The following is a 12,373-nucleotide window of genomic DNA, read 5'->3' on the forward strand; positions in this document are numbered from 1 at the left end:
AGGAAGGGGAAGGGGAAGGGAAAGGGAAAGGGAAGGGGAAGGGAAAGGGAAGGGAAAGGGACGGGAAAGGGAAAGGGAAAGGGAAAGGGAAAGGGAAAGGGAAAGGAAAGGAAAGGAAAGGAAAGGAAAGGAAAGGAAAGGAAAGGAAAGGAAAGGAAAGGAAAGGAAAGGAGAATCTGGCCTGGTGGAAGGAAAGTGGTTCAGTGTGAGTGCAAGAGGCACCTTTTTCCAGACATCAGGCAGTGTGCCCATGGGGCAGGCCGAGGCCGGCAGTGGGGGTGTTGAAGGAGCTACTGGTAGGACACTGGAGAGAGAGGTCTGGGCCCATCCATGTCTCTGCTTTTCTATCCCCAGCTTTACCTGGAGCTCCTCCTATGTGGACAGGAATCTCCTCTTGCTCCTGACAGGACAGAATGTGGAGCCCTTTGACATAGAGTTCCGGGAGCTGTATGCCATCTCTGAGGAAGTGAACTTGTATCAGCACCTGGGCCTGGCAGGCAGGATTGGTCTCAACTACTCCTCCACGGTAGCTCGAAAGCTAATCAATCCCAAGTACGCGTTAGTGGCAGGGACCCGCCCTCCTCCAGGAGAGATGATGCGCTGGGCGGCCCGGCAGCAGCGGGAAGCTGGTGGCAACCTAGAGGGGCAGGAGGAGGGCAGTGGTGGTGGTGAGTCTGCCCGGCGTCTGGAGAGCTTTCTGAATGACCTGGTCACAGTAGAGCAGATATTGCCCACCATGGAGTCCATTCCCTCAAGATTGCTGAGACCTGCCAACGGCAGAGCGGTCTCTCATGCACACACAGATGCGAAGCACAGGCCCCGAGAGGCACTGCCCCAGAATGGCAAGGGAGAAGCTGCCAATGGAGAGACCACCCCAGCCAAGGAGGTCAAACGCTTCAGCAGCAGGCTCTTCAGCCGTCGAGTGAAGAGGCCTGCAGCGTCCAGCAGCGTGGCCAGCTCCCCCTCCACTGAGACATTTGCTGATGTGGAGTTTCCTCTGGGAAAGAGGCACAATGAGGGTTCCAGCGCCAACATATCAGGTGAGCTCCCGGCGGCACACATGGCCCTTATGGGCTGACTGCCTCCCAGCCACAGGGCACAGTTTGCTGGCAGGAAGCAGGAGGGTGCTCTTGGGTCAGAAGGGCCTCCCTCCAGTCCTGTTCTGTCTCTGTCATTGAACCTGGGGACCCTGGGCAAGTCTGCAGGTCGCAGTTTCAGATCCTGGTCACTGAGGGAAGAGTGCTGTGTGGCTTGCTTAGTGTTGAGCACAGCAGTGGGTCTGGAAGGCCCTCCAGGACGCTTACCTCCATGTTTTCACATCACCTTCACAGGAACGCAGTAAAAGGAGACGGGACAAGCTTTTCTGTTATAAATAAACAGAGTCTAGGGCTCTTTCTGGCCACCTTGTTCCTTGCTGTCATCAGGATCTGACCAAACTAGATATACCCCACCCTTACCTGGTCCCACCAACACCCTGCCTCCCAGTGTCTGTGGTAATACTTAGAACTGTTTTCCCCCATGTCTGTTTGAAAAGTGGATTTGCCCTCTGGGAGAGATTGTTGATGTGTTTCTCTTTCTCTGGAGCAGTCTCCATTATGATCTTTCAGGAGTCTGGTGGTGACACCAGATAGAGCAGGTCTGGGGGTTGCTAGGATGTGACACAGGATGAACACCAGAACACCCCTCCCTCTTCCCCTGGCTCCGGTGGGTCCGTGCTCTCTGAGCAGCAAGACAGGCCAGATTCTGCATGGGCACTTCCTTCCCTTCACCCTCGTGACCACTGAGGCGAGATGCTGGTGGGAACTGGGGAACCACAGTCAGTGCAGGGTGTGGAAAATGACTGTAAGCCTGACTCAAAGCCAGGCCTGGACCTCTTCCTATCAAGGAGGAGTGGTTGGTCCCTCATTCCCATTCCCCTTGGGCTTCCCTGACTCCCCAGCACCACATGCTGATGTGCTGCACCTCTTATTTGGAAGGAGGGTTGCCATGGTGAACACCTGGCAAGAAAGAGGAGGGGGTGAGCCCAACGACAAAGGGGCTGTTTCCCAACTCCTGACTGGAAGTGAGGTGGAAGCTCTCTCTTCCCTTGCCCCTCACCCTGAGGTACCGTTTCCATAGAAACACAAAGCCCGTTGTCTTGTCCCTTCCTGCTGCCTCTCCTGTCAGATTCCCCTGCTTAGATGACTTGGGCAGTTAGTGTTTGCCACTGCCGCCTATCTCTGAGCATTTGTACACGGTGCTATGGAGCCAACAAGCAGACCCCATTGTGCGCCTTTGGGAGCTCTGAGCAGAAGGGCTGGGCTAGAGTGGCTGACACTCACTCATAGGAACGTCTGAGGTGTGTCCAGCTTCAGCCTTGGGAAGAACAGAGGTGCCACCCCCACACACACATACCCTGCCACCCTCATCAAATCCCTGAAGTCCCAGCTCTCTGAAGACCTCTGGCCCCTGCTTCATTCTTGCCCAAAGGCAGAGTTGAGGCAGTCTCTCCTCCCGAAAGCCCTTCCTAACCCTTCTCTATCCCCAGCCCCAGGCTGAGGAGGCTCCAGTTCCCTTCTTCAGGGAGGGTGGCAGCGGCTGAGCAGCTGACCACACACCTCACAGCCCAGCATGGGCCAGCCCTGGGGGAGCTGGAGCTTGGGTTGGATGGGAAGCACTTCCACTTCTTCCTCAGAGAAGGAGTCCATCCAGGGAGGGAATCCCCTTCCCACAGGGAGCATTCACGTGACAGCAGACAGTGGTGGCACAATCGCTGCCCTCCCCTCTTCTGGAGGAGGGAGGGTAAGCTAGGGAGGGCTTCTGAGGTCCCTTGGAGTTGATGCTGACTGTCCTATCTGTCTCTGCACCCTCTTGTCAGAGAACGTGGGTGGATGACAGGGTGAGCGAAAGAGAAAGATAGGAAAAGCCGAGAGCTGACAGCCTGTAAAATTGCTTGATAAGAAGTATATAGTTGTCAAACAGCATGCAAATTTTTGCAAACCCAGGTGTGGCCCTGGGGAGAATCTCACAGAATTGCCTCCTTTGGGGCTGGGGGGGGTGGGGGGGGAATAATGGAATCACCCTGGCAGTTTGAAGACCCGGAGCCCCCTCTAGTGGCTGAAGCTGGGTGTCCCTTGCAGGTTTTCTTTTTCTCTAAGCCTTGCTCCTGTACTGCTGTTAGCTGCTGCCTTCCTGGCTGGCCACTTGCCACCTGCACCTATACAGGCTCCCTGGGACAGAGATTTCGTAGTCTCGGGAAGGCACAGCCAGGGGCATCCTTGTTTAGAAATCCTGTGAATAGAGTCTGAACTGATGAGCTGGGCTCAGAAATCTGCAGTTTAAAAAAAAAAAAAAACAGTATGAAACAGGATTAAGTCAATTAAATCCACCATTCTCTGGATGACATTCTCCACAGAGGTAAAAACTAAGGGATTGGTGGTGTTCAGCAAATGTGGAACGCTGGTGGGGCTGACTGGAAAAAAAAAGCTTTGGAAACCAAAGCTTTTATCATAGCCGTTGCCATGAAGATCCAGTTCATCTTTTAACCAATCCCCACTGCAAGTATTTAATATTAAACAGTAAATTAAATCAGAAGCATGGCACGGGAATGCCATTATCAAAGAAATTCATGTAACAAAATAGTGGATTTCAGTGTCTCCAACGCATGAACGCTCTCGCTGTTGTTAGCTTGGGATACGCTGGTTCCGGGGCTTCAGTGGAAGGAGGCCTCTCCTGGTTACACCACATGGTAACAGGTACATTAGCGGATCATGGAGCACTCAATGTAGATACCTGCCTTTTGAACAGGAACCTTGGTTTTCCCCACAGAGCTATCCAGCGCAGGGGGTCTTCAGACCAACACATGCAGTTTGTTACAGGAGACTTAGGCAAACTCTGTCCTTGGGAGTTGCTAGGTTTGAGGAGGGAGTTCCCTCCTAGGAGGGAACCCCTAGGGGATCAATTGGAAATAAACAGTGGCTTTCAAGTGTTAAAGAGATATAGTGTGAAATTCTGTCACTCAGAACTCAGGCGGTTTTCGCAAGTGTTCCCCTGATGGTGGTACCCCATGAACAGGATCCTTGCACTCCAGAAGGGCTGACCCCTGTGTCCACAGACAGGCTGTGAGGGAGGGGCAGCATAATCTCTCTCCTAGATGCCTCAAAGCAGCCTCAGGTGTCTTCAGAAGGTTAGAGATGTTGCCATCTCCCGTGTCCTTAGACATCGGAAGACCCATGATACTAGCTCTGATTTTAGAGTTGTAACTACTAGGGTCCTGGATTGGGGGACTTCAGGCTTTTCTGTGTTGCCCTTTTTCTGTGTTGCTAGTGATCTTTGATGTCCTTCCTGGAAATCTGAGTCCTCAGCAGGGTGAACTGGTGGGGAAGTGCTTCCGGGGCAAGGATCTGTGGCCACATTCTTGGGAAAAATCACTCAAGTGTTGCTTCTGAGGAGCATGGGTCAGACCTCAGCTGATGTGTGGAACCTGTAGTCAGATCTGATTATTCTGGGCCCTATGACCAGCAGAGAGGCTGAGGTAAGCTAACTCTGCTCCAGAGATGAGACAGCTGTATTGTTCACACACGTATGATTTATTTCATTTTATGTGTGTGACTATCTTGTCTGCATGTATATGTGTGCACTGTATGCATGCCTGGTGCCTTTATGGTTCAAAAGGAGGCACTGTGTCCCCTGTAACTGGAGTTACAGGTGTTTGTGACCTGCCCTGTGGTGCTGTGAGCTGAGCTCAGGTCCTCTGAATGAGCAACAGTGTCCTTAGCTGCTAACTTGTTCTCCAGCTCAGCTCTGCTGCCTCCCAGGTCCTCCCAGGCTGCCTGGGCCTCTGGTCACTCTCTCAGTGAGGTGCTAGGTAAGCGTGCTTCACTCAGCGCTGCTTGTATTGGTCTGAACTCCAAATATCTAGCCATTGCCTACTTGTTTCGAAGCGTTTGCTCTGTGGGGCACCGTTCTAAATTGAGCAGGGAGTGGAATGAACTAAAACCCTTACTTGTGGTGCCATTGCCTTAGAGACGGTTGAAGGCAGGGAGTGTCGTCACTGCTAAACGGGTGCCCAGGGGATGCCCCATTGGTTAAGGAACACTGGAGCAGAGCCTCAGATGGACACATGGACATCGGGGGAAGAATGTTCCAGATAAAAAGAATGTGAAGTCCTAAAAGTTATAAAAAGAGGGGACTTACTGTCATCGCAGTGCTGTGGTGACTTTCTGTGTTACTGCCACTGCCCCTTCTCCTGAGGCCCCAGGCTATGGCATTCCCAGTCCTCCCGCTCACACGTCCCATCCCCTCCCTGCTGCCCCTCATTCCTCTTCGCAGGCTGCAGGATGAAGATTCTCTTTTGTTTTGGGTTGGTTTAGGTTTTTTTTTTTTTTGGTTTGTTTTATTTGTTTGAGACAGGGTCTCTCTGTGTTGTCCTGGAACTCGCTCTGTAGACCAGGCTGGCCTTGAACTCAGAGATCTACCTGCCTCTGCCTCCTGAGTGCTGTGATTGAAGGTGTGTGCCACCACTGCTCCTTGTCGCCGCTTGGCTTCCTCCCATAAGTCATCTCTGGGCCATTCACTACCCTGCCGACATACTTTATAAAAAGAAATAGTTTGGTTGTTTGGTGTAATTCTTCCACATTCATCTGCACCTGCCCTAGGCAGTCTCCTAGTAAAATGAACATGGAAGGAATGATGGGACACAAATGATTTTCCCTCAGGCCTGTTTCTCTCTCAGAGTCATGGCTCGAACCCTGAGGGATATCTTCAGGCTGCCATCCAACCCAGTAACCAAAGGGTCAGGTCCTGCTAAAGACTAGCTTCTCTGGGAAGGAGCTCCGCCGGTGCCCCTGTGCCCTTGGCACACTCCTGCCCCATTTCTGGATCCAGAGATTGATTTTTGCTTACCTGTCTACAAAATGCTACTGCCTCTGGAGAGGTACTGGGTATCTGTTTGCTGGGCCAAAGCAAACAGAAAAAGCCGCTGAGGAGAGGAAGTGGGAACTGCGCATCCACATCCGCTGTTGCTGCAGCAGCAAGGAGCTTGGGGTGGTAGAATTTAATGACTTTCACAGAGTGGTACCAGACACAGCCCTCAGCATCAACACACAAGGCTGCTGGTTTCCTGTTCCTCCTCCCCCTGGGCAGTCATCTGCCAGAGTCTAGGGGACACCAGGAGGGAAGGGCTCAGGCAGGTTTTTGCAGTAGGTCCTGAGGTGTGAGTTCACTGTTGCCCCAGTGAGGCAGTGTCTAGTGGAGCACAGCCAGCAGACCTGGGCAGTGTGGCCTTCAAAACGCACAGGGACTCACAAAGGGGCTGAAGCAGCCCTGCCCAGCCTGGGCTCTGCCCAGTGCCTCTCCTGCTACTACAACTCACAAGAGGCAGTGTCACCTTAATTAAATTCACAGTTGAAGTGATACAGAAGGTGGTGTGAGCATGGGGAGCTTGTCTTTATCGTATAAGGGGGAATAGGCAGGAAGTAACACAGTGGCTTCCACCTGGGAAAAGCAGCCAGGAGGCATTCTGAGCAAGTGGACTCTGCCTCCAGGGCCAGCCGAGGTGTCAGGCTGCCTCACAGCCTCCCTCCCCAGAGTTCAGAGCAGGGTTCAACCATGAAAACTGCCGGGGCCTTTTCCTAGGAATATGAGGGAGGTAGAAAGGCTGGAGAGGGGAAAAAGGGGCGCTCTAGAGAAAGGCAGCTCTCCCAGCCTCAGGACCTATGCTGTCCCATCATCTCCCGGGATCACCCTATAGCACTGTGAACACCCTGTACACCAAGGCAGCTGGCCCTCCCTAGGGCACTTCTATAACTCAGCTACCTGAGTGGCAGACAGACATGAGGCTGGACTGGAAGGCCAGGGCCTGGCTCTGACCCATGAGAAACAGGGCTACTGCTTGCTTCAGCCCTGCAGTAAGGCAAACAGTTGTGGCTCTCGTCCTTGCTCCCCCCATACCCTCCTGTGAGGATCCCCGTGACTGCCTTTGACTTCACTTTGAGAGCTTGAAGCTGCCTACAACAGTTAGCTGCTAGTGATAGGAATCTTTAAGTCATTGGTGGCTGACTCTAGAGTGCCTGTCTTTTTTGGTCAGGAGACATAGATCACTTGATGTCCCCAGTCATGGGGATCCTCTGATCATGGTGAGGCCACCAAAGTATGTTTGCTTTCCTGGATGCCCTGTTGACCTGGATTCCAGATCAGCAGCATGGAGGTATTAGCCCGGAACACCAAACTCATAGTGTGGATGGTTCAAGGTTGGCTTGTCACTTATGCCCTTCGTGTCTGCACTGTCCCCACAGGTAAAGGAGTCACCAAGGCCAGCAACTGTGTGATCTCCTGAGCTGCAGATGCCCACCCATCCGGTCCTGTGCCAAGGAGAACATGGCTTCTTCCCTGCTCTAGGTCACACATCACACCCTCAGCAGGCCTCCTGCCCTGTAGCCTCCCTTCCAGTCTCGGAGGCGGAATCCCAAACAGCAGGATCCGAATCTCTTCTCGGCATCTCAACCGTCGCATGCCTGCAGCAGACCGCGTGGCCTGACAAGGAAGACCGCTACCTTGTTTACATGAAGTAGACGCCTGCCCAGTGTCTGCTTTCCTTGTTGCCAACCTGTCCTCCACTGGGCCAGCCCTCCCTGCAGATCCTCGGGTGGGACAAGGGCCATTCTTTCTGTCTTGGTAGGACAGGATGTCCAAAGCAGCCCCAGCCACTTGGCCTTCTCCTTGAATATCTGGTGCTGTCTAGTTCTCCGTACCCCAGAGGTTGGTGGGAAGAATGGAAGAAGGTGGGACTCTGAGCCAGTCTTGCTCCAGGGGGCATATGCAGCTGGAATGGCTGGAATATTGTCTATTATGGTCTTACAGACACTCATTCCTGATGGCTCCTGAACTAGTCTCCCACTGGAATTGTGGTGGGGATAGGATCTGACAGTGCTGGCAGAGAGCCCCTTTCCTTTCTACACTGTAGCGTGCCTGAGTGCCCTGGGGCTCCCTGGCTGGTGCTGTTGAAAGCTAAAGCTTGTAGAGTGCCTTTCTCTGTCCTGCTCCTTTCAGTAGGCTTTTGTTTACAGACCCTGTGGAGGATGGGAGTGCAGGGGAGGAGGCTGGGCCCTGAGGACAAGAGCATTTGTGGTTCCTCCCACACCCACTAGGGCTTCCTCCATGAAACTTCAGCGGAAGACTAGCCATAGCCTCTTTCCAGGACCAGCAGCCACCTCCCCTCACAGTGACCTGTCCAGGCTGAGGGAGAGTGAGCGTGACATACAAAACATCTCTAACTCTAGACTCTGGTCAACCCTCCTGAACAGGCAGAATGACAGAGGGGTAGAGAGCCACACAGAAGCCTTTCCAGGCCTCCAAGCCAAGATCTTACCCCCTTTCCTTTCTGAAAAGACCTTGGGTACCACTAGTACCAGGGAGGGACGGGGGCATCTGCAGAGGCAGCTGGTGAGAGGCAGGGAGGGGGCACTGTGGACTACAGAAGTGGGCTACATGTGGCAGCCTGTTCCTGTATCTGGCCTCCCTGCTGGTGGGGAGGGAGAAGGAAAATAATGGATGGCCTCAGTCCAGAGCCCCCTCTGTCCACCCCGAGGTTAGACCCTCCGTGGCTTCCCAAGCCTTTGTAAGGATTAAACACTTCTGGTAAGTGCTTCCTGATACAAGCTGACAGTGTGGTGTGTGCTTATTCAGGAGGAGTGGCAGGGAGGCCTGGATGACATGGGATGCCTCTACTGTGGTGGTCACCTTGAAGATGTGGGATACAAGATACTTTAACCGTGGGGAAAGATGTAGAGAGACTGTATTGTATGGATGGATTCTCCACCTGCCAAAAAAAAAAAAAAAACTATAGAAAATGATAAGAGGTAGGACATGCAGGAGGCAGAGAGAGTTGTGGGACAGAGCCAGGTACAGGAGATGCACCAGGACAGATGCGATGAGACAGACACATGGTACCTGAGCATAGATAACCAGACACGTGGGAGAATGTAGGTTAAAATAAATGGGATAATTTATGATGTAATAAGAGTAGAGCCTAGCTATAGGGCCAAAGTATTTACAAATATATTTTGAGTCTGAGTCTTATTTCTGGGAGCATGGGGCTGAGAGCAAGAATTGGACTAAACATTTACAAATGGTGCCTCTTTGAGCGCCAATTATAGATTAAAGATTATTAATATTCTATGTATATTAATGCTGGAAATTGATAGGTGGCAATTATTCCTTAACCCCCAGCTTTTTCCCAAATAGCCACACAGAGACCTTTTAGTATTTCAGAGCCTTAGGCCTTGGCTGGGCAGACTCAACCAGCTCATCTAAGTTAACCCGACCACCTAGCCCATGCTGTCACGTGGCTGGCTCTATCCTCCAGGCCTGTGATCATGTCTACTGACTCCCGTGTCTCCTGGCTGAAGGGCTTTCCTCCTCCTCTTTCCTAGAGTTCCTTTCTCCTTCCCAGGAAGTCCTACCTTCAACTTCCTGCCTAGCTAATTAGCCATCAGATTTTTATTAAAGCCAATCAGAGAATGCCTTGGGTAGGTGAGGGAAGGACAGAGAAATTTCACACAGCATACCTCAACAGAAAGAAATGAGACTCCATGGAGAGTGGTGGCCTGAGACTAGGAAAGAGCTACTCTGAGTCATTCTGCTCAGGCCATTTCTCTCCACAGTGAGTGACACTACCCTCTCTCACCCTGTCCCTGGGTCAGGCCTCCTGGACAGGCAGCCAGAGGGAGAGTGGTCTTCCCTACCGTGCTGCATTTCTCTCACTTCAGTCATGAAACGTTGAAAGACGAGCTCAGGAATGAGTCCAAGTGAAGGCACACTGCTAGCCCCAAGTCCCACATCACAGTCATCAGTGGCCAGCACTGCAGCATGTATTTGGGGAGGGGCTGTGATGTGTGTGTACTGTAGGATGTGGCCCAGGGTGACCTCCATCTGCCACTCCTGTTCTCCTGAATCCTGGGGTTACAGGTGTGTGCCACCACACCCAGTTTACCTTGTGTAGCCTTGGCATGGTTCTGTGGCTCTGAGGTTGGCTGACTTGCCTAAGATTTTCCATCCTGGGGCAACCTCCCCCTCTCCTAGTTACCTTGGTTAACATGTCACTGTCTCGTTCTCCCCAGAGCAGGTGTGTTTATGTGCACACATCTGCCTTCTTTCACTTAGCTCTCTGTCAGATTTCCTCCCAATCTGTTCCCCCTCTTTTTTCTATCTCAGCCATAGAAAACACCATGGGACATACTTCTGTGAGCCCTGGAGTGTCCCCCCCCCAAAAAAAAAAAGTCAGAGTGGACAGCAAGAGAACCTTCAAACTCAAGTGAGGTGGGGCGGGAATTCCTATCCAGCTGTCATGGCTATAGTCTGAGTAAACAGGACAAGGTGCCCCTCTACAGCTAATAAGCCCTGCCTGTGCCATGGCTGTGGTTTCTCGCCTGGCATTCCCTACACTCAGCTCCTCTTGCCTATAGGGCCCAGTGGCTGGCATGAATCACCTGTACTGACTTTCCAGAGGCACAAGGTTTGCTTCAGAGTGGCACCCTAGGCCCAGTGAGTAGAGCCTGATCTAGGTGGAAAGAATTCGTTCTAGAGAAGAGCTGGGGGCAGTCAGTGCAGAGACACAAGTGCTCACACGTGAAGTAATTGCGGGACAGATGCACCAGCCTCACAGAATTAACCCCAGACTTCCACCCCTCCCATCGATGCTTCTGCCCGCCTTCCCAGCTGTGAAGCAGGGACAGCACTGTTTCCAGATAACATGCTATGCTGTCTGGCATGATGGGTGCCCATTCTTCCTTGACCAGACTCTGAGCGCAAATACCACATCTGTCTGGCTCAGTGCCATAACCACAGTATCCCCCCAATATCTGTTGGCTAAAGGGTTGAAAATTGGACAGTGGATAAAGTCACTTGCCATACAAGGATGGTGACCTAGATTCAATCCCAGAACTAAGGGTGAAAAAGAACCAACTCCCAAAAGTTATTCTCTAATCTCCATATATACACATGGAGGCACATGACATCATCACTCACATATACATATCTGTGTCCTTTCAAAGGGAAGCTAAGAAGGACCTTGAGATTGGCAGGTTAGTACAAAGTTCCTGTAAAGTCATGGCTGGAGTCCAGTCATGGGGACATTCTAGTTAGTGCACTGTATCTCTGCCTTTCCTCAACATCCATTCGGACAGAAATTTTTATCCAGGAAAGTGGTTAGAAGCTACGGCAGTGTCTAAAGATACCCAAGAGCAGCTTCAGGAACAGGAGCCTGTGTCATCAGAGATCAGCTAGGACCTGCCATGGAAGCCATAAGCATGTGGGAGCCTGCAGGAGGAAAAGCACAAAAGACAAGAACAGAAGGCGTGCCCACGGTGCCCACAGTGCCCATGGCTCTAAAAGGGGAAAATCCATCGTATGCCAAGAGTCTTGCTTTATGGTTTAAATTTCCCCTCCGGCAGCTTTGACTCCCTTGGATATGGCGCGGAGCTTAGGAGACTTGATAGGGAAAGGCAGCTCACTGCTTGTCTGCAGTGACTTATTTAGTAAGTGGATAGTTCCTGGGTGCCAGGCCTGGGGACCCAGGGTGACAGAGAAGGCGATGTTTGAAAGCAGAGTGGCCGAAGCCAGGTGATGGTGGCGCATGCCTTTAATCCCAGCACTTGGGAGGCAAAGGGAAGCAGACCTCTGTGAGTTCGAGGTCAGCCTGGTCCACAGAGTGAGTTCCAGGACTGCCAGAGCTACAGAATGAAACTCTGACTCGAAAACAACAGCAAAAAGAAAAAGAAATGAAAACCAAGTGGATTTGTGCTGTTTGTGGTGACTTTTGTGGGACATGAAGTACATCAGGTTGGCCCAGGCACTGTATGCTAAGGACCCAGCAGGCCTACTTCTAGAATTTGGGTTTCCTTCTATGTCACTTGGAGAACACGCACCTGGGACAAAACATCTAACATGAGAAGCTACAGGTGTGGAGCTGCCACAAGTATTTTCTGACAGATTCTCCTGTGCACCTTCCTACCCTGGAGGTTAGTCAAATTGGTGCTTCTTGGCTGGCACACTGGACTCAGTACTCGTTCACCTGGAGGGAGTTTCAAGGCCCAGGTTCTGAAAGTAGGGAAGAGAAAACCTGCCGAAGTCACTCAGTTGGACAGGGACCTGTGCTCTCCATGTGTACCATGCCCCTGCCTCAGAAGGCAGCAAACGTAGCTGGTCTCCTGAAAATCTCACTTATCTAGAGTGATAGTTTTGGGTGAGATGGACAATTTTAGCTTACTTGTCTGGAGAGAATACTATATGTACAAAATACAGCTTAAACCAAAGCCAGGCTTCTGTACTGTGGAGAAACCAGCCAACTCGGTGCCACACCAGCTCAGCATTCTCCACCCCCACGACACTCCCACCC

The 12,373-nt window shown here is 51.9% G+C and overlaps 1 protein-coding gene across 1 annotated transcript in view; it reads left to right on the plus strand.

The window, feature by feature from the left end:
* Fam83f (family with sequence similarity 83 member F) overlaps positions 1-8,387 on the plus strand; it is a 29,631-nt gene extending 21,244 nt beyond the window's left edge. Inside the window, exons 4-5 of the mRNA XM_021217422.2 lie at positions 355-1,040; positions 7,275-8,387. Coding sequence (XP_021073081.1) covers positions 355-1,040; positions 7,275-7,315 — 727 coding nt within the window. The 3' untranslated portion in view covers positions 7,316-8,387. The remainder of the gene's footprint in view (positions 1-354; positions 1,041-7,274) is intronic.
* The last annotated feature ends 3,986 nt before the right edge of the window (positions 8,388-12,373 follow it).

The sequence above is a fragment of the Mus pahari genome, chromosome 17 (genome assembly GCF_900095145.1).
Source record: "Mus pahari chromosome 17, PAHARI_EIJ_v1.1, whole genome shotgun sequence".
Classification (NCBI taxonomy): Eukaryota; Metazoa; Chordata; class Mammalia; order Rodentia; family Muridae; genus Mus; species Mus pahari.